This window comes from Cornus florida, unplaced genomic scaffold (assembly GCF_030987335.1).
Source record: "Cornus florida cultivar Cherokee Brave unplaced genomic scaffold, ASM3098733v1 CherokeeBrave_3.0.0_Hap2_Chr11, whole genome shotgun sequence".
Classification (NCBI taxonomy): Eukaryota; Viridiplantae; Streptophyta; class Magnoliopsida; order Cornales; family Cornaceae; genus Cornus; species Cornus florida.
In genome coordinates, this window is record NW_026775581.1 from 135,623,431 (window position 1) to 135,645,267 (window position 21,837).

The 21,837-nt window shown below is 38.4% G+C and overlaps 1 protein-coding gene across 1 annotated transcript in view; it reads left to right on the forward strand.

Annotated features, from left to right (window-relative positions):
• LOC132286947 (vacuolar protein sorting-associated protein 41 homolog) overlaps window positions 1-21,837 on the forward strand; it is a 48,324-nt gene that overhangs the window by 10,660 nt on the left and 15,827 nt on the right. Inside the window, exons 2-13 of the mRNA XM_059789390.1 lie at window positions 2,757-3,026; window positions 3,132-3,344; window positions 3,545-3,805; window positions 4,354-4,486; window positions 4,552-4,642; window positions 11,797-11,899; window positions 18,734-18,837; window positions 18,911-19,004; window positions 19,110-19,265; window positions 19,354-19,416; window positions 19,583-19,648; window positions 19,891-20,091. Coding sequence (XP_059645373.1) covers window positions 2,757-3,026; window positions 3,132-3,344; window positions 3,545-3,805; window positions 4,354-4,486; window positions 4,552-4,642; window positions 11,797-11,899; window positions 18,734-18,837; window positions 18,911-19,004; window positions 19,110-19,265; window positions 19,354-19,416; window positions 19,583-19,648; window positions 19,891-20,091 — 1,755 coding nt within the window. The remainder of the gene's footprint in view (window positions 1-2,756; window positions 3,027-3,131; window positions 3,345-3,544; window positions 3,806-4,353; window positions 4,487-4,551; window positions 4,643-11,796; window positions 11,900-18,733; window positions 18,838-18,910; window positions 19,005-19,109; window positions 19,266-19,353; window positions 19,417-19,582; window positions 19,649-19,890; window positions 20,092-21,837) is intronic.

Here is a 21,837-nt window from a genome sequence, read left to right on the forward strand (position 1 = left end):
GCTGCTCACTCAACAAGGGTTGCTTGTGGAGCAATTGTAAAGGTTCTCTCTTAGCTTGGGAAAAGAGATTATAACGTTTTCTTCTCTGCCTGGTAAAGAGAAGTGAGATTGTGATTTGGAAATCCTCAGGAGGTGCTCCTGGAGGCAAGGATGTAGGTAGGCAGGTGCCGGACCCTGTAAAACTTGGTGTCTTGAGTTTGCAATTTCTCTATCACTAAACTCTTATTTGTTGAGCATTGCATACTTTGTTTCTGTGCTTGTTTCGTTTTAAAACTGGTAGCGCAGTATACACCCAACTGACTCCATTTCACCTTCATATTTTATTTTATGCACAAGAGTTTGAGCACCCAAATCCATACTCGGTGGACACACAAATACTCCATTGACAGACTCTGTTTTGTGCTACGAGTATTTGCCCCAAATCTCTAAAAGTTGCTAAGAATGTTTAAAGACTCAATCTTCTTAAGTCATTGTCGGGGCAACCTAGTGGTTTTGTGCAGGTCTAGAATAGAGGAGGTTTGTGGTTTTGTTAAGTACTGACATCTGCATAGAACTTCATGAGATCCCTTAAGAACATGAAACCTGAGAATATTCAAATTAATTCCTACAACCAAAAAAATCGACAAACAAGAAAAAAGAAAGCATTGGACTAAATGAATCTGTCATGTAAAAATTAAAGATAGTGTTGTTTTCATTGGGATAAAATAAGATTTTTTATTATTATTATTTTTTTCTTTCCGAATTTATAAAATAAGTTCTTCGGACACAAAAGTATAAATTTGTGATTTTTTTATTATTATTATTATTATTTTCCCTTTTATTTTTGTTAAGTTACTGATTAAAACAATTGATTTTGAGGTATTCTCTCAATACGCGAGAGCTTGCACCAGGAACAACCACAGGAATCTTTCCTGTTAGAAAAACACCCCGATCTCCTAAATAATATATATATATATATATATATATATATATATATATATATATATATCTACAAATATTGTCTATTTACATGAAAGCCCCAACTCTATGACTAATTACAATATTACCCAACACTTCTCCTCAAGCTAGAGCATATATCTATCATTCCCAACTTGTTGCATAATTCCAAAAATTAAGACTTTCCCAATGCCTTGGTAAATAAATCTCCTAATTGATCTTTGGATCTTACATAACTAGTGACTATCCTTTTACTCATCACCAAATCTCTCAAAAGTGACAGTCTACCTCTATATGTATAGTTTTCTCATGAAACACCGGATTACTAAAAATGTACATAGCAGCTTGATTATCACAAATCATTCTCATAGGCTTGTCATTGGAAAAACCATCTCTTGTAAAAGAGATTTTACCCACATCATCTTGCAAGCTGTGTGGGCCTTTGTTCTATATTCTGCCTCTGTACTTGATCTAGCAACTACATTTTTGCTTCTTACTTTTCCATGATACCAAATTACCTCTCACAAATGTGCAGCACCCAGGTATAGACATCCTATATCCATTTGGCTTCCAGCCCCATCAGCATCTGTGAACCCAACAATATCCATGTTTTTAGAAAGCTTAAAGACAAGCCCTCTACCAGGAGCTCCTTTCAAGAATCTTAAAACACGATATATTGCATCCAAATGAGGTTGTCTAGGTTGCTGCATAAATTGACTTACCAACCCTACAACAAAAGTTATGTCTGGTCTAGTCACAGTCAAATAGATTAATTTTCCAACAAGTCTTCGATATCTACCTGGATTGTCAAGAAGATTTCCCTCACCTGGACTACAACTTCATATTTGAATTCGTAGGAGTATCATTCAGTTTTGCTCCAAACAATCGTGTCTCACTTAATAAGTCACATACTTGCTGCATAAATTGACTTACCACCCCTACAACAAAAGTTATGTCTGGTCTAGTCACAGTCAAATAGATTAATTTTCCAACAAGTCTTCGATATCTACCTGGATCGTCAAGAAGATTTCCCTCACCTGGACTAAAACTTTATATTTGAATTCATAGGAGTATCATTTGGTTTTGCTCCAAACAATCGTGTCTCACTTAATAAGTCACATACTTACTTCCTTTGGGATATGCAAATTCCTTTTTAAGATGTTGATACCTCTTTCATTTTTTTTTTTGATAAGTAAAGTAGTATAGAAAGTGTTCAAAAGGGGAACGCGTCCCAAGAATACACAGAGGCCAAAGACAGAGCCAAAAGAGGGATAATCGACCCAAGTCTTTCATATGAAAATGCTTGCTCAAAAAATGTTTCTGTACTATTTTTATCATTCCTTGTCACAACAATATCATCTACATAAACTGCTAGGATGATGATACCACTTTTGCAATGTCTTACAAAAACGGAGTGATATGATGTAGTTCTTTTCAATCCATATTTACTCACCACATCACTAAATTTGTCAAACCAATGAAACCATGCCCTTGGAGACTGGTTTAATCCATAGATAGCTTTCTTTAATCGGCCAATTTTGAATATCTCCATGTAAAAAGGCATTTTTAATATCCAGCTGATAGAGAGGCCAATTTTGAATAAATTTGAGTGGTGGGTAGCATGATCACACTGCCTGTGAGCTTCCCCGAGGTCATATGTTGGCCTTTAGACCATTTAACTACTTTGTTAGCGCAATAGAACAAATGTTTTGCTATGTGTTTATCATTCTTAAGGCTGACAGTTGGTTCCATTTCAACCAGTAATGTTATTTCTCACAAAGTAAATTGATGCTTAAAATAATTGATTTTCTTTTTTACAGGTTAAGGAACTCTCTGCTCATACTGCTTGCGTCAATGATCTTTGCTTTGACATAGAAGGTGAATACATTGGAAGCTGTTCAGATGATGGCACTGTTGTAATCAACGGTCTTTTTACTGATGAGAGAATGAAATTTGAGTATCATCACCCGATGAAGGCCATTGCCCTGGAACCAGATTATGCAAGAAAATCATCCAGAAGATTTGCTGCTGGCGGTTTAGCAGGTCATTTATATTTGAACACAAAGAAGTGGATAGGCTACCATGACCAGGTTGTTCTAGGTTTCTTATATGTACCTGTATTGCTATAATGATCAGAGTAAAAAATCCTTAGTAGATTTTTTGGTTCCTGAGTACAATATTTACTTACTTTCCAGGTTCTGCACTCTGGTGAAGGTTCAATTCATACTTATCAAAAAAAAAGTGAAGGTCCAATTCATGCGGTGAAGTGGAGAACAAGTCTCATTGCTTGGGCTAATGGTGCAGGTGTAAATATTTATGATGCCGCTAACGATCAGCGTGTAACATTTATTGAGAGACCATGGGGAAGTCCACACCCTGAGATTCTGCTCCCTCACTTAGTTTGGCAGGTTAGTTGAACATTTACATCAGCAGATTATTGTGATATATGCATGCATGAATGGAGACACTGCAATTGCTGTGGGCTTGTAGTGATAGTCTAAAAGAACTGCAACAGCAGAGTTATACTATTTATTTTGACAAATCCCAAAACACTGGGGTAATAGTGTTAAATGCTTGCCATCACTTACTGTCATTCCATCACATTCAGGATGATACTCTCTTGGTCATTGGCTGGGGGACGTATGTGAAAATTGCATCGATAAGAACAAATCAGAGTAAAGATGCCAATGGGACATATAGACATAGTCAGGTGTCTGGTATGAACCAGGTGGATATCGTGGCATCTTTTCAAGCCAGCTATTTCATTTCAGGAATTGCTCCTTTTGGTGATTCTTTGGTTGTTCTGGCTTATATTCCGGGTGAAGAAGCCGGAGAGAAGGAATTTAGCAGAACTGCTCCATCACGCCAGGTAATTGTCTTCCTCAGTAGCATTTAATGAAGCATGGAAAAACGTATTTCTGACTTTACACTCTCTAAATTTTGGAGTAATTTTCAGGTTGAAAATCAGAATTTTTTTGCCTCAATGCTTTGTTTTTTGTCTTAAGACAAATCTTTTCTTTTTATCCTTCATGATTGGATATGGGCTTTTCCTTCTCTCTCTCCCCTTTACTTTTTTGGGATGGGATTAATTTTGGCACAATGGCACCTTTTTTTTTTTTTTTTTTTTTCCTTCAAAATTTGCAAAATTGACCAAATGTTCATTTTATGCATATGGCCTGCTTTCTTGCATGATTGTCTAACATTCTATCATGCTCCATATCACCTATCTTGTTCCGCACGAATCTTGATCTATTATATTTTCCAAGTATTTCTTCTACAAACCTTAATGGCACACTGTCCTTTTCTTTTTCCTATAATTGTTTTCTTGTAGAAGGCGACAAGATGCTCTCGGTGACTTTTTGCAGAATAGTGAGAAAATGTGATAATTTCTAATATGTGTGAATTTATTCTAAGCAGGGAAATGCTCATAGACCGGAAGTACGTGTAGTTACATGGAATAATGATGAGCTTGCAACAGATGCACTTCCTGTACACAGCTTTGAGCATTACAAAGCAAATGACTATTCCCTTGCTCATGCTCCATTCTCAGGTAAAATGTACTTGCATATATAAAATTCACATTCAAGCAGTGACAACACGTGTGTTTTAATGCAGGTAGCAGCTATGCAGGCGGTCAGTGGGCTGCTGGTGATGAACCATTATACTATGTTGTATCCCCAAAGGATGTAGTTATTGCAAAACCTAGGTTAGTGTAAAAATGAATTCTGTTTTATGAGCTTCTGTAGCACATGAATTTGCCATTGATAATATATTTCATTGATGCATATGCAATCTATGAAGTAAGAAAGATACTTTTTCATTTGGTAATTTTTCGCTGCTAATAAGAAGTAAGAAAGATATTCCTTTTCATTTGGCAATTTTGTCGCTGCTTAATATGAAGTAAGAAAGATATTCCTTTTCATTTGGCAATTTTGTCCTTTTCATGAGATGATTTGCATGCTATTACTGGGATGGGCACTCGGGAGCGACAATGGAAGGGGATCTGGGTATTGTTCCTTGGGATGGTTGTGAGCCTCCGGAGGACGATCTGTATGCTCCTTTAGCAGCTGTGGGTCCTGAGGGAGAGAGCGTGTTCACTGCTGATGCTGAGGGAGGAGGAGGTACGGATGAAGATTGGGTGAGGGAAAAGGGTGTGGAAGTGGGTCTTCTGCTGGGAGTGTCTTTTGAGGGAGAAAATGACATGGTTGTGGGCATGTTTCATGAGGTCCTGAAAAGCCAACAAAAGGGAGGAACTGGAAGCAAGAGGAGACTTCCTTCTGAAATAGGGTTGAGGGAGATGCAAAACCTCTTTACGATTGTCAATTATGAAGGGAAGAGTGGAGGGTCTATGTGACAACCTTGTGGGTGGGTGTGCCGTGGGCAGGTGTGAGGCATTGGCAGGCTACCACACTAGGCAGGCTACCACATTGGGCAAGCTACGGGTGTACAATCCCACATCGCTTGGGTAAGTGAAAAAAGAAGTGCTTTTATGTGGTGGTGTTATCTTCAATTGATATGAGGCCTTTTAGGGTAAAACTCAAGAGCAAAACCGTGCGGGTTCATGCCCAAAGCGGACAATATTATACCATGTGATAGAGTGGGTTGTTACAAATGGTATCAGAACTTGACCCAGCCAGAAATGTGGCCAACGAGGACGTTGGGCCCCAAAGGGGGGGTGATAGTGATGACCTTGTGGGCTGGTGTGAGGCACTGGCAAACTACCACACTGGGCGAGTTACGAGTGCACAATCCCACATCGCCTGGGTAAGGGAAAGGTGAAGTGCTCATATATGGTGGTGTTATTTCCAATTGGTATGAGGCCTTTTGGGGTAAAACCCAAGAGCAAAACTGTGCGGGCTTAGGCCCAAAGCGGACAATATTATACTATGTGGTGGAGTGGGTCGTTGCAGTCTAGGGAAAGCGGGAGAGGGAAGAGGAGAGGGAAAGAGACTTCAATTGTTTCTCTATGAAGCTACACATTTTATCATGGAATGTTCGGGTATTTAATGATTCGGACAAGAGGAAGTTGGTAAAGTTGTCTATTCGTAAATGGGGAGTGCATGTGGTATGCTTGCAGGAATCCAAACTTGCTTTGGTGTTGGTTGGATTTCTAAAAGCCTTTGGGGTGGGAGATTTGTGAAATGGAAGGCTTTGGATGCTATCGGCACTTTGGGGGGGTGTTTTTGTTTTGTGGGATAGTAGATGGGTTTCTATGGTGGATTCTTGGGCAGGACGGTTCTCTTTGTCGTGTGTTTTCTCTTTGGAGGAGGATGGCTTCCGGTGGGTCTTTTTAGGTGTCTATGGCCCAACAGAGGATAATGTTCGTCACTTGTTTTGGGAAGAGCTCGGCTATCTAAGAAGGAGATGGTTTTTGCCTCAGTGTGTTGGACGGGACTTCAATGTGGTGCGTTCTCCCTTAGAGAGGTCGACGGGGGGTCAGTGGACTTCGGAAATGGAGCAGTTTTTAGGCTTTATTGTTATTTTTTTTTTGATAAGTAAAGGCTTTATTGATGAGTTCCAGTTGATTGATTTTCCTTTAGAGGGAGCAACATTCACTTGGTCAGTGGCAAATGGTCTCCTACTCCCTCTCTCGCTTGGATAGATTCCTTGTATCCAGGGATTGGGAGGAGAAGTTTCCTGATGTGATTCAGGTGGCTCTGGCTTTGGCTCGACTTACCTCAGATCATATTCTTTTAGTTTTGGACTGTGGAGGGATGCGGAGTAGAAGCTCACTCTTCAGATTTGAGAATATGTGGCTGTGTGCTGAGGGTTTCAGTGACAGGGTCTGCTCTTGGTGGGAGGGGTATAGGCTGGTTGGCACTCCAAGTCATATCCTTGCCGGAAAATTAAGGTTCTTAAAGGAAGACATCAAGAAATGGAACAAAGAGGTCTTCGGGAATTTGGAATGGAGGAAGAACCGAGCTTTCTTCGAGATTGCAGAGATTGATTTTAAGGAGGGGCAGGGAAACCTAGAGGAGTCCTTGAGAAGTAGGAGGCTGGAGTGCCAAGCTGAAATTGCTGAGATTGCTATTATGGAAGAGATCCCGTGGAGGCAGAAGTCTAGAGCCTTGTGGCTTAAAAAGGGTGATAAAAATACGAAGTTTTTTCATAGACTTGCCAACGCTCATAGAAGGAGTAATCATATTGGGAGGATGCGGGTGGAAGGGGAGCTGTCGTGCAAAGATAAGGAGGTTTGTAAGACGATTGCTGATTATTATCAGAAGTTGTTCACAGAAACCTCTTGCTGGAGACCTTTCCTTGGGGGGCTTCAGTTTGACACTATTTTCGGCGAGGATTGCATCGGTTTGGAGGAGCCTTTCTCGGAAGAGGAAGTGTTGAAGGCTTTGAAGAGTTGCAATGGGGATAAAGCCCCGGGTCGAGATGGTTTTTCCATGCGTTTTCTCCTTGAGAGCTGGGAGGTGATGGGCACTTTTCATGCCCATGGGCGGTTTGAGAAAAGTCTTAATGCTACTTTTTATTGCTCTCATTCCAAAGAAAAAGAAGGGGGGTTTCATTCTATCAGTTTGGTTGGAAGCATTTATAAACTTATTTATGATTCCCAAAATGCCTTTGTTGGAGGCCGCTAGTTTCTCGATTCGGTGCTTATCGCAGGCGAATATGTGGATTTCAGATTGAGTAGCGGGGCTGTAGATGTTCTATGCAAGTTGGACATTGAAAAGGTGTATGACACTATGACCTTGGAGTTTCCTTCTCTCTTTGTTGGAGAGGATGGGGCTTAGTGAAAAATGTAGGAAATGGATTGAGTTTGCGTTTTTCGGTCCTTGTGACTGGAGCCCCTACGGGGTTCTTTCAAAACTCGAGGGGTTTGAGGTAGTGGGATCCGCTTTCTCCCTTTCTCTTCCTTATTGTGATGGAGGCGCTCTCTAGATTGATGAGGAGGGCGGTGGAGCTAGGATTTACGAGAGGATTTAGTGTGGGGAGGGATACGACTAGTCAGTTGGTGGTTTTTCCTTTGACGTTAGCTGATGACACTTTAGTTTTTTGTGATGCGGAGGTGTCCTAGATTAGATTCTTGAGATGTGTCTTGATTTGGTTCCAAGTTGTCTCTGTCCTGAAAGTTAATGTGGGGAAGAGTGTTTTGGTGCCGGTTGGGGAGGTATCTGATATTGCTGCGTTAGCTGAATGCCTTGGTTGTTGCATTGGTCATTTCCTATTTCCTATTTGGGCTTGCCTCTTGGATCGTGTTCAAGTAGGGTGGGATGTTGGGATCCTATAGTGGAGAGGTTTAAGAGGCGGATGGCGGGATGGAAAAAGCAGTATCTTTCAAAGGGTGGAAGGGTCACTTTAATGAAAAGCACATTGTCAAGTCTTCCTACTTATTTCCTCTCTTTTCAAAATTCCCTCTTCTGTGGTGGAGAGGATTGAGAGGTTGTAGCGATGAATTTTTTTTTTTTTTTTTAAGGGTGTGGTGGTTTGGGTATTAAAAGATTGGATCCCTTCAGCAAGGCTTTCTTGGGGATGTGGCCTTGGCATTTTGGGATGGAATGGCACAGGCTATGGAGAAGGGTGGTTACGAGTCATTTTGGGGAAGGGAGTGGAGGTTGGACTTCCTTTGAGGTACGCTCTCCAAGCGGCGTTGGGGTTCGAAAATCCATTCGGAAAGGGTGTGATGATTTTTCTAAACACATTAGATTTTGACTCAGGGATGGAAGGAGGATTCGTTTTTGGGAGGATGTTTGGTGTGGGGATCACTCTCGAGCTCTCACCTTCTCCCGTCTCTTCAGGATTTCCACGGATAGACATGCCATGTTGGTTGATTGTTATCGCCTTGATAGTGGAAGATCGTCTTGGGATGTTCGTTTCAGAAGGCACCTTCAGGACTGGGAGATTGAGGATGCCTGTAGTTTGTTGGACTTGTTGTATCGTCGGGAGATTATTGGTGGAGTTTCTGATTCCTGGAGTTGGGTTCCTTCATCTCAGGGGCATTTTTCTGCTTGGACTTTCTTTAGCTGTCTGAGTGAGATGCCAAGGGCTGTGTTTCCATGGAAGACAGTTTGGTGGTCCAAAGCCCCTTTAAAGGTGTCTTTCTTTGCGTGGACTGCTGTCCTGGGAAAGATTTTGACTCAGGATAATTTGAAGTGAAGAAATCAAATCGTAGTCAATTGTTGCTGCATGTGCCTTAGAGATAAGGAGACGGTTGATCACCTCCTTTTACATTTTTATGTGGCTAGGGATTGTTGGGACTTGTGGTTCAGATTATTTGGGGTTCAGACTGTTCAGTGGGTTATGCCTAGGTCTTCTAGAGGTTTTATCCAGGCTTGGAAAGGGTGTATAATGGGGTCAAGTTTGGGACATTTGGAGGTCTACGCCTTTGTGCGTTTGGTGGTGTTTATGGCTTGAAATAAATAGGAGATCCTTCGAATGAAAGGAAACTCCTATTCATGTGCTGAAATTCTCCATTATTACCACTCTTTTTTTATTGGGTTGTAAGGAGAAACTATAAATCTTTAAAAGAGATAGTTGATTTTTTGGACTCTTTGAGAGTTTAGAGGCCCCATTTGGCCTTGTGTAGTTCTCTTGAGATGTGATCCGCTTTTGATCGCTTTCTACTACATTAGAAATATAAAGAATCTGACCCCACACCTTAAAATATCTGCTATTGGAGTTATCTCCCCCACCTCCCCTACCGGAACAACGACACTCTTCCTAAGATTGGCCTTTACACCTAACACAGCCTGAAAACACACTTGGACAAAACGAAGAGACCTTAACTGGGCCTTATCTGCCTCACAGAAAACAATCACGTCTTCAGGGAAAAGAAGATGAGAAATCTCCATCGGACTAGAGGAATACCTGCACTCTAAAGTATCCCAGATCCGAAGTGTAATGGCGAGTCGGTTGACCATCTTCTTTTGCATTGTCCAGTGGCGGTTGAATGTTGGAATCTTTTATTAGGTCTATTTGGAGTTTACTGGGTCATGCCTAGATCTACAAGAGGTCTGATGGACACCTGGAGAGGGGGTTGGGCGGGAGCACAAGTAAGAGGGTTTTGGAGGATGGCGCCCGTGTGTCTTTGGTGGTGTCTGTGGAGGGAGCGGTATAGAAGATCCTTTGAAGGAGAGTAATCTTCGGTCATTGTTCTCAAATCTTCTGTTATTAGCTCTCTCTTTTTTTGGAGGTTCAGGTAGACTTTTTTCCTTTGCTGAGGAAACTGTTGAGTTTTTGGCTTCCCTGGTGCCTGAGGGTACCTAGGCTTTTGTGGTCTTGTAGGGACGCGTTCCCCTTTTGAACACTTTTAATAAATTGCTTATTTATAAAATAAATAAAAAAGTATCCCAGATCCGCAACCCTCTTCATCAATATGCTAAATGCCTCAATCACAATGATGAACAAAAAGGAACAATAGGTCCCTTTGCTGCAGCCCTCGTGAGCTGCCAAAGAAACTGTAAGGCACTCCATTCACCAACACTGAGAATCTCTTGGTGGAAATGCAACACTAGATCCATCTCCTCCACCTCTCTCCAAAGCCTATCCTCTCTAGCATGTATAGCAAAAAATCCCTACTCACATGGTTGTAAACCTTCTCAACCCCCTATACTTGTGGGAAGTTAAGTTTGAGATGTTTGGAGGGAAGCCCCCTATGCTTGTGGTGGACTTTGTGGTACGAGAGGAATAGGAGATCCTTTGAAGGAGAGGAAGCTTCTATTGGGTGTTAAAACACTCCATCTTGAGTTCTCAATTTTTTTGGGGTAAAGAGGTGGTATTGTAAATTTATAGAGGATGGTGTAGGTTTTGTGGATGGTTTGAGAGTATGGTGGGCCTTTCGTGTGTTCTTTTTCAGTTTCGGTCGTTCCTCATGCGAGCGCTTTTTATTTTTGGGGCAAAGAGGTGGTATTGTAAATTTATAGAGGATGGTGTAGGTTTTGTGGATGGTTTGAGAGAATAGTGGGCCTTTTGTGTGTTCTTGTGCAGTTTTGGTCATTCCTCTTGCGAGCGCTTTTTACTGAAATTTACTTATCAATATATTATATATATATATATATATGTATGTTACGTATATTTCATGTCTTCGTATGTGAACAATATTAAAAAAGGTTGTTTCAACTGTAAAGTTTCTAGTTTTTATACTTCTTGGAACCTTTATTTATTTATTTTTTTATATATATATATTTTTATAATGATACAAACTAAGAGGTTATTATCTGCAAATTGCTCGTAGGAATCATCATTTTTTGATTTTATGTACAGACAATGAAATAAAAACCTCTGGTTTAATTCTAGTTCATGTTTCTATTTGAAACTAAAGAAAAAAAAAAAGAAAAGAAGGGCAAACCCAGTGCACAAGGTACCCGTCATTGCCTCTATTGCAGGGTCTGAGAAGGGTCAGATGTACACAGCCTTACCTTCGCATGCAGAGAGGTTGTTTCTGTGTTTCGAACTTATGACCTCCGGGTCACAAAGCAGCAACCTTACCATTGTGCCGAGGCCCACCCTCTTCTATTTGAAACTCTTTTTGATAATTATATAAGATAAAACATTATCATCTACAAATTGCTTGTATGAATTATCGATTTTATTTTTATTAATTTATTAAATCGAACTAAATAAAACTGCTGCTTTAATGGTGAATTATTTTTTTAAGAGTTAGAAAATTATTATACTAATTATACAATGAAGTAGTATTTTTCCATTATTTGACGAGTTTAATGAATTCAGGTGTATATTGATTTAAAGTGAGTGGATGGCCTAAAAATTGATATCAATTTGTGTTATGCTAAGGTTACGAGAATTGAAGTGCATTTTTTATTTTTCTTCGATAGTTTTGCTGCCTTACACTGTATAAGTTGAAAGATTGTAAGTTTATGTTATTTGTAAATTTGAAGTGTTTTTGATTGTTAGGGATGCAGAAGATCATATTTCTTGGCTTCTTCAACATGGATGGCATGAGAAAGCTTTAGCAGCTGTTGAAGCTGGACAGGGGCGAAAGGAGCTTCTTGACGAGGTATTTTTGTTCCATTTTTGTTTATTTTATTTATTCTTGGTGGTGTTACATCCTATATAAAATTATTGATGGTACTAAATTATTAGAAAATAACATGTGATGAAATTACTATAAATGTTTTCAAAATGTTAAATTTTGTAGGAGATATGAGTTGTAATAGAAAAGAATGGAAAAAGAGAATTCACGTGGCTGACCTTATGGGGACTAAGGCAAGGATGATGATGAAGATTGTATTACTTCCTAAAGAAAATATATTGATATAAATACTCAGCAAATCATATTCCAACAATTGTTATAACATTTTGGTTCGGCCATCCTCACTTATAATTTTCTCCGATGTAATTTTCTCTGATGCTTTTTTGCTTCTTTATGTGCGCAACTGAGAATCATATTGAAATAAGAAAAGGGAGAATGTAAAGGAAGGACGAGGTATTGTCCATGGAGACAAAGAGAAGAAAAAAAAAAGAAAAAAAAAAAAAGAAAAACAAAAAAGAAAAGAAAAACATTTAGCTTGTAGTATATTTGTAATAAAACCAAACCTGCTAAATTAAAAAGCCCGAGGGTTTTAAGTTTTAGTGCCCTCTAAAGAGTTGAAGTATCTTAGCCCTCCTCTCGCTAAAGAATGTGCCTCATTGGCACCCGTCTACCTTTGTCTTGGTGGCATTGGGTCTTAACTCCCAAGCTTCAAGGCAAGGTTTCAAGGCTGGTAGAGAGAAGAAAGAAGGAAAAAAAAATGCTCCATTGGGCATTGGCTGACTGATGATTATTTCATTACAATTTTTCATGATTTTATATCTCTATAGTTTTTTTAATGTTTCATTACCTTGGTGTTAAGTATTAACATAAGATGTAGAACAGCAATTACCTGACTTAACTATTCAGCAATTCATCCTAGAACCTAAGGTTTGTGATTGCATTTGCTGGTAACCTATTTTTATGGCAACAATGTAACATGGTCTCTCTCTCTTCTCTTCTTTTCTTGTTGGAAGTCACTTCTATGTGAAGTATCAGTTTTGCCAATGGTCGCGAAAAAGTACCTAAAATTATAACCATGAAGCATCCATTTTATTTGTACATATATTGACGCAGGACAAGTAGTAACCAGAAAGAAAGTGATGAGAAAATAGAAGAAGAAGTAGACTAGAAGAAGGGGATGAGAAAACAGACGAAGGGGGGGTGAGAATAGAGTGAATAGATAGACATGATAGACTGAATGGTTGTGAAAAGCACGAACAAAAATGGGAGAAGGAACAGAACACACAGAAAGAACTGAGGGAAAGCAATAATCAATAATCTCCAAAATCGAATTGTTTGATTACAAAGGAGCCTTTATATAGGCAAAATCGTAACAGAACCTTAAATAATAAAATACTAACATGTCTATTGTATAGCATAAAACGGAAGCGAAGAGATGAATTAAACGAGAAAAACACAGATATTACGTTGTTTAGCCACTAGGGCCTCCATCCATGGCCCAAAGGGTCCAAAGGGCTACATCACTTTTATAATACTCTCTCAATTCATACACAATACAATAGGAAACAACATCAATTACTGAAAGATTTTCCTCCACTGATTCCTCCATTAAATCTTTAATGATGTCCTTAAAATTAAAACATTACTAAAAATAACCATAAACATAAATAAAACCCTAATTCACTAAAATCCCTAATTATATCTTTCTTTTCCTCTTCTCCAATGATAAGTGCGGGTCATATGTGGTTCTAGCTCTTGGGTTATACCTTGTTCTCCATCAATTCTCCTCACCTGAGAAGAACTTTTCTCCAAAGAGTAAAGCGGAAAGTACTGCTCTAAAAAACTCGGATCAACATGGCAAAACTCATCGGGAGTGCATGTGACATTTGAAGTTGGATAACACATCCATCGTGAATCACTCTGACGGTCGATAACATCCTTAAGCTAATTCAAATGCCATAGCTGACATAATGGGATGACAAGTGCTACTGCTGCAGAAAAAATAATGCCACCCGTAGAAGCACAAGCTAACAACACAAGAGGCTCAAAGGTACCTCGGTTAGGCATTAGATACTCCACATGAAAAATTGGACTAATACTAGTATCTGTTGACAAGTCAAATAAATATGCATTAGGTCCAGACTTATAAGTGATGTGGAAATGTTGAATGCCTTGGGCTTCCAATGCATTGAAGGAGTTATAAGGATAAGGTGGTTGTGGTGCACAAATTATAAGATAATCTCCTACCAAGAATTCATGATTCCTATGATGAGCATATGCAATAAATTTATAATTTTTATTATTCAAAATTATTTGCCGTCTTATATCGGCATGAAGCTCATGAACATACTCAACAAAGGATTCAGAAATTTTAAATGAACAAGCATATGAAGACATAGGTTTAAGGTTAATGGACTTACGAAGAAGACAATCATATATAATCTTAGGACATTTGTTAGATGACCAATTGACCAAACAAAGATAGACATACTCCATAAGAGGCAACAATGAGTTCCCAATATCTACATGTGCTCCCACGAGACACTGAATCAACTTTCCTAGACTTTGCTCAACAATTTTAATTTTTCTTTTAGTTTTGAGGACAATATGCGGAGAAAGATTTCAAATTGGTGCCCATAAATGTCCAAAGTGTTTTCCAAAAATAGCTTGCATATTTAACGTCCCTATCTGAAATAATAGTAGTGTGCGAGTCGTGAATTCTAACATACTCTACATGATTATATAGAATGGGATGATGTGGGACACTAGATTCAGGTGGTTGAGACTTGATCACATCTCCAAATGGAACGTAGACAACTTCTTTTGCCATATCTTTTGCTAACATGATTTCGTCAAGGCTGAGGAGAAGTCCTATTTGGTGCTCTAGATTCCCTTCCTAATGGCTTTGTTGGTTTTGCAGGGTTTAACCTGATAGTTTTACCATTGCACTTGAAGACATGATTATTGTCTCTACTCTGTAGTAGAATGGATCGCACCAACATTGTTAATCCGAGGGCAACCAAGTATTACATGGGCTACCTCTGTAGATAGGATGTCACACCATATGCCATCAAAATAGTCACCCATTTGAATAGGAACTAGACATCTCTCTATGACTATCAAGGAAGTCCCATTTATCCAGGCTATCTTATATGGTTGCGGATGAGGCTCGGGTTGAAGCCTCATTCTAAAAACACCTGATTTAGACATTGCATTTATCGGACTTCCTTTGTCAATGATGATTTGACAAACTTTTTCCATACATTTGAGAAATGTACAAAACATGTGTTAGAGTTGTTTCAAATTAATTAGCAATTAAATTACTACAACTCCACCTGGAGTTTTAATGAAGTTTTAAGTGAAGTTTTACTGAATTCTTAATAAAGTTTTAGTTACACCTGATCTATTAAAGCACCTTAACTAATATGCTATTTATGTGGAAATTAAGTATCGCTTCATCAATACTAAGTTAATTACATCCCCACTTCTACTAGTATAAATAGTAGGCCTGCAAATACTACAATATACACACTCAAAACAAAATAAGAGTGAGAAAAAGAGATTGAAAAAGTGTTTTTCAAACTATTGAGTTTGAGTGTGTGAGTTTTATATTTTCAGTTGATCGGACAGAGATAAATACACATGTTCATGATGAGAAGTTTAACCTTCATGAACATACATATTTTATAGAAGGATCTGTCAGGGGCTGATCGAAAGGTTATGGTAAAACCCATATGGATCAAGGCATTATAGGTAGCATATAAAAATTTTTACTGGTCTTTCATATCTGTTGAAAGAAGAGTGGTATCTTAGAACTGATCCCCATTGATATTTTAAAATGGACCGAGTATGTTGGTGGAAAATGCTACCTTATCAATTACATTATTGATGCTCATTTTGAATATACTTATGCTTATTTCTTGAAAGTTACATTGTGTTTTGAATTTATCACTTCTTCGTCCAAAAGTGATATATTTGTCAAAATGAGCTACTCCATTAATGGTATGTTTACATTTATGAAATGCTTCCCTTGCTAAGTTTTTTGATTCATGATATTTTATAAACACGATTACATGAATCTATGACCATTAATTCGAGGGATAGCCAATGGATAATCAAATAGTGAGATAAGGCTCATGTGGATCAATGCATTTTATGCAGCATGTGATATTAAACAGTTTTTCACAACTATTAAAGGACAATAATCTCATGGATTTGATCCATATTGACATATTTGAAATGAGCAAATTATTCTCGTGAAAGAAAAAAAAAAAATTGCTATGTTATCATTTTTATTGATGATACTAATTTCTTCTAAAGCTCCTTAATAGAGGCATGATAATTTTGAAAAGGCAATTATTGCAGCTGCATAAAAAGGCATCTTCAATAGATTCCACATGATTTCTGGCATCATTAGCTGCCTATAAAATTCTGAAGTTGAAATTTTGGCATGGAGGATCTTCAAGAGGCTAATGTGATTCTAGTGATCAGAATTTTGACAGGTGGTCTAACAATTTCGCAGTCCAATTAATTAAGAAGATTTTGAAAAATGTTTACTTATTTTTTAGACACTGCAATCTTTGTTCTTATTGATCCTAGATTGGAGCTAGTTTGCAATCAAGGCATTGCAGTAAATTTAATTGAGAAAATAGAAGAAGTAGACTAGAAGACGGGGATGAGAAAACAGACAAAAGAGGAGAGGAGGGGAGGGGGGGCTGAGAACAGAATGAATAGATAGGCAGGATAGACTGACTGGTTGAGAAACAGGAATGGGAGAAGGAACAAAACATACAGAAGCGTTTGGTGTGCAGGAATGAAATAGAATGCAAGTGGGAATGGAATGAGAATGGGAATGGAATGGAATGGCCATTCTCATTATCTTGTTTGGTTGTAAACATGAAATTTATAGGAATGGAATGATAATAACCATTCTAGTGTTTGGTTGGACCAATTTTAAATTTAGAATGAAATAATTTTCAAATTGAGTTCTCCAAAATATCCCTGTTAGTAAAAAATAGATTAAATTAACAAAATGACATTCTTCTAGAATTTTTTAAAAATAAATGGTGGTAGTAGCGGTGGTGGATGGTGGTGGAGGTGGAAAGCGGTAGTGGTGTAGGTGGTCGTGTTGAAAGGCGGCGGTGTTGATGAAAGGCAGTAGTGGTAGAAGGTGATGGTAAGATGGTAGTGGTGGAAGGAGATAGTGGTGTAGGTGACGATGGTGGAAGCCAATGGAGGTGAATGTGGTGGTGGTGGAAGGCAGTGGAGGTTGCGTGGTGGAAGGCGGTAGCGCTGGTGGTGATGGAAGGCGATGACGGTTGTGGTGGTGGAAGGCAGTGGCGGCGGTGGTGGTGAAAGCCGGTGGTGGAAGGCAGTGGCGGTGGCAGCAGCGATGTTGGTGAAAGGTAGTAGTGGTGGAAGGCGGTGGCTGTGGTGGAAGGTGGTGAAAGGTGATGGCGGCAATGGTGGTGGAATGCAGTAGTGGTGGTGGTGGAAGGTGGTCACGGTAACGGTGGTGAAAGGCGGTGGCAGCAGCGATGGTTGGGGCAAAGAAAGGCGGTGTCAGTGGTGAAAGGTGGTGGCGGTAGTGGAAAGCGGTGGAAGGCGGTGAAAGTTGGTGGTGGTGGTGAAAGATGGGGGTGGTTGTGGTGGAAGATGGTGGTGATTTTTGGACTTGGAACATGAGGGTTTTTTGAGAAGTTGATTTTTCAAAAAAAAATTTACTTGGGAATGGAATGGTCATTCCATAGGTTTAGTTGTGAAATGGATTTTCATTCTAATTGAATGGTCATTCCCACTTTAAATTGCATACCAAACAAAGGAATGGTTGGAATGGGCATTCCATTCCTGCACACCAAACGCAGCATGAATGGTTGAGAAACAGGAATGGGAGAAGGAACAAAACATACAGAAAGAACTGAGGGAGAGCAATAATCAATAATCTCCAAAACTGAATTGTTTGATTACAAAGGAGCCTTTATAAGGCAAAATCATAACAAAACCGTAAATAATAAAATACTAAAATGTCCTTAAAATTAAAACATTACTAAATATAACCATAAGCATAAATAAAACCCTAATTCACTAACATCCCTAATTCTATCTTTCTTTTCCTCTTCATATGTGACTAGCTCTTGGGTTATGCCTTGTCATCCATCATATATATTTCATGAGTGGCAGGAACAAGTACTGAAATAACATTTACACTACGGGAAAAGGAGATGATTTTTAAATAAGAGTTTTACGGTTCATACTGTCTAGAGTTAATGGTTTGGGTCAAGGTTTTGCCAAGCCTATTTTTTGGCTGAACAGGGTTCATATCGCTAACTCTAATAGTTGGGACAAGGCTTTGTTAAGTAGCTTAAATTTTACAAAGTTTAGCATGTTGGTGTTGCTTGAAAGTTTCACACCAAGTTTTTATTTGTGTGTTGAATATGTTGTCATAGTCAAATTTAACCTGTTTCTGTGCTTCTAGATACTATCCTCTTTTTGTTTCCCGATTTCCTTCTTGTCAATGTTTCCTGTAACCATAATGTTGCAGTTCAATGGAAGCCCGGTTGCAATTTTTGTTTGTTTTTAATTTTTTGCCTTCAATTTTTGCCTGATAGTTTGTTAGTCCATTATAATTGATTAAATAGTCCTTTTGTAGTTCTGGCTTCCAGCTTCTTCTGGTCAATCTATCTTTTAATCATGATGTTGCCATTTCGTGATTATGTGATTACTTTTCAATTTTTGAAGTTTTAAATTTTATTTTTTGTTGGAGAATGTAAAATAGCCAAATATATTACCTATTTTCAGTTTTAGTTGCATTTGCTAGTGTAGTATATTCAGTAGTGTTCCGATATTGTTCTATTATAGGTGGGGTCGAGATACCTTGACCATTTGATTGTGGAAAGGAAATATGCGGAAGCCGCGTCTTTATGTCCGAAATTGTTACGAGGATCTGCTTCAGCATGGGAGAGGTACCAACTATTATGTAATATATACTCTGCTGTAAAAATATTTTGAATTACTAGAAGTCGGTTTTTTTCACAGATGGGTTTTCAACTTTACTCATCTCCGCCAGCTTCCGGTACTGGTTTCGTATATACCAACAGAAAACCCGAGGTTACGTGATACTGCTTATGAGGTTTGCAAGCTACAGTATTTCCTACAAACTTATATTTGAATCTTTATGTCCCCTTTTTAGTGTCCCAATTTGAGAACAAGTTCTAAGTTATTTCTTAAGCTACAGGATGTTCTTGTAGCTCTGGCAAAAAATCCATCTTTCCACAAGGATCTCTTAGCAACTGTTAAATCTTGGCCACCTGTAATTTATTCTGCATTGAATGTTATCTCTGCCATAGAACCTCCGCTTAATACTTCATCCATGACTGATGCGTTCAAAGAGGTCAGTCTTAATCATTTTATTTGTCATGTTTGTTATGAGTTTTGTTTATATTGTATCTTATTAATTATGTGTTTCTTTACCATGTTAGGCACTGGCGGAGTTATATGTAATTGATTCACAGTATGAGAAAGCTTTCATACTGTATGCGGATGTAAGTGCTCTACATGCAGATTCATGCACAAATGTAGCTGTCACTAGAAATAGTTATACTCCATGAAATGAGCACATAAGATGTTCTTTGAGAAAGCAAGTTGTCGCTATATTCCCTGTTTTGAATTCCTTCTTCTTATCATTGTTTTTATTGCCTTGCTTTTCAGCTTATGAAGCCTGATATATTTGAATTCATCGAAAATCATGACTTACATGAAGTAATTTGTGAAAAGGTATGATTTTTATCAGTTCAGTTGAAAGTATTAGTGAAGCTATATGGTTCTTTTGGAGTGGTTTTACTGATATTTTCATTATCAGTAGAACAAAGTCATATCTATATCTAAAGAATTCTCAATATCATGACAATTGAAAACTCATAATATTTTTCATTCTTCCAAGTTGTTCATATTTGAAGTATTTGTTGAATCTGATTTGTTTAACACGACTCTTTGTTCTATTGCCTATGTATTTTCAGGTTGTTCAACTGATGACATTAGATTGCAAACGCGCAGTTCCATTGCTGATCCAGCACAGGGAGTTAATTACTCCACCTGAAGTTGTTTCGCAACTTTTAGCTGCAGGGAATAAGTGTGACTCCAGATACTTTTTACATCTATATCTGCATTCACTATTTGAAGCTAATCCACATGCTGGAAGGGATTTCCATGATATGCAGGTTTGAAGAAGAGACTTAAAATTTTATAATACAATGCCTTTTACATTATAGTTGGTTTTCTGTGTTTAACTTCTTGATCTTCTCTGAGTTCGGGTCATAAAGGCTTGTCATCTGTATCTCGTTTCTCATAAATATAGGGTTGAAATGATGAAAGCACCACTTATATAAACATGAAATGATGCTTTTATGAATTGACCTGCAATGGATCATGATCAATAATATGCTTATGAGGTCCACTGTTGAATGCACCTTCTAGACAGAATTCACTGGGTTCTGTTGGGTTAAGTTTTCCTTCTTCTAATTTGGAACTATATGAGCTTTCACAATTATGGTTAAAAAAATCTGTTCATGTTGAAATTTGCTCCTGTGTTGAACTGATAGTCTTTCAGATCATGAGAAACTGTTTACCGTGTCAGTGTTATCATTGTCTTGGTCAAAGTTTTCATGTCTTGTGTATTAGTGGCATATTGATATTTGGTTCATTCAATGTGAGGCACCAGTCTCTGCAACTTTGCTTTTGCATCTGCTTGGGAGATATGTAAAATAAATTTATCTTGTTAATAGTATGCTGTTCTGTTGCATTTGGTAAAATGTGAAAAAGCCCCTTAAACTATCAACTTTTTGCAAATACCCCTCTACCATGACAAAAATCTCTTGAACTATAAAAAATATACAAATTAGTCTACAACCTAAAACTACTGTTACTTTTAAGGTCAAATTTTAAACAACGTTTTTTTGTTTTCCTCTCTTCTCTCTTGAGTTCCTCTGTTTCTCTTCGGTCCTATTGCAATTTACAGTCTTCTACTACGGCGTCTTTTGAGATCTGTTTTTCTGCTTCTTTCTTCTGGTTATCTTGGGCTCTTCAATGAGAGATGGTCAGAGGTTGTCGTTTCTTGAGGCTGCAAGGCTCCCTCGTCTGGATCTGCAAGGAAAAGTGGAGAGCGTGACCACAAATAGAGGCCATGTTCTCAAGATGGACGAACACAGTACCACCATACGCAAGACGATTCTCAAATCGTGCCTTGTGGGGAGCTTCAACAGAGATGTGGTTGGAGATGGAAGTGTGGGCTACGAAGACATGGAGAATTTCGTGTGGAGTACCAACAGCCTGTAAATGCATGGAGTACCAACAGCCTGTAAAATGCCTCAGCCAAGACCCCTTTTGGCCAAATGCAATGAATTAACACACAGCCACCAAGCATTCTTCTCTAAGCTTTAAATGACACCCTTTGAAGAGATGTCAACCAAAAAAAAAAAAGACTTCAGATCACAAAATATAGGGCTGAAATTCCGAAAAAGGAAAACAACCCTCAAGCAGCATCAAAATGCAATGAGAATTCCACCATAATTACCAGAAAATTCAAGCGAGCCAGTTGGTATGGTCCTCGACCTGAATATGCTGAAGTCAGCGGACGCTGACGTCAACCTCTTCTGATTATGGGCAGCAACTGAATGCGAATGAGTTCTGGGCTTGATTTGGATCTGATACCAAGTTAGAGTTGAAGAAACTAGGCTTTGTAGAAGTAGAGAAGAAGAAGAAGAGGAGGAAAAGAGAAGAGTGTTCTGTGAAAGGTGAGAGTCAAAAGTTAGGGTTGCCCCACACCTCTCACCAATTATATATTAAGTAGACTAAAATACAATAGTGCCCTTGATGAATAATAGAAATAAACTCTAACAATATATAACAATATGACAATTATGTATACAAAAACACCTTTTAATTGTTTGTTTGTTTTTTAAATTTAT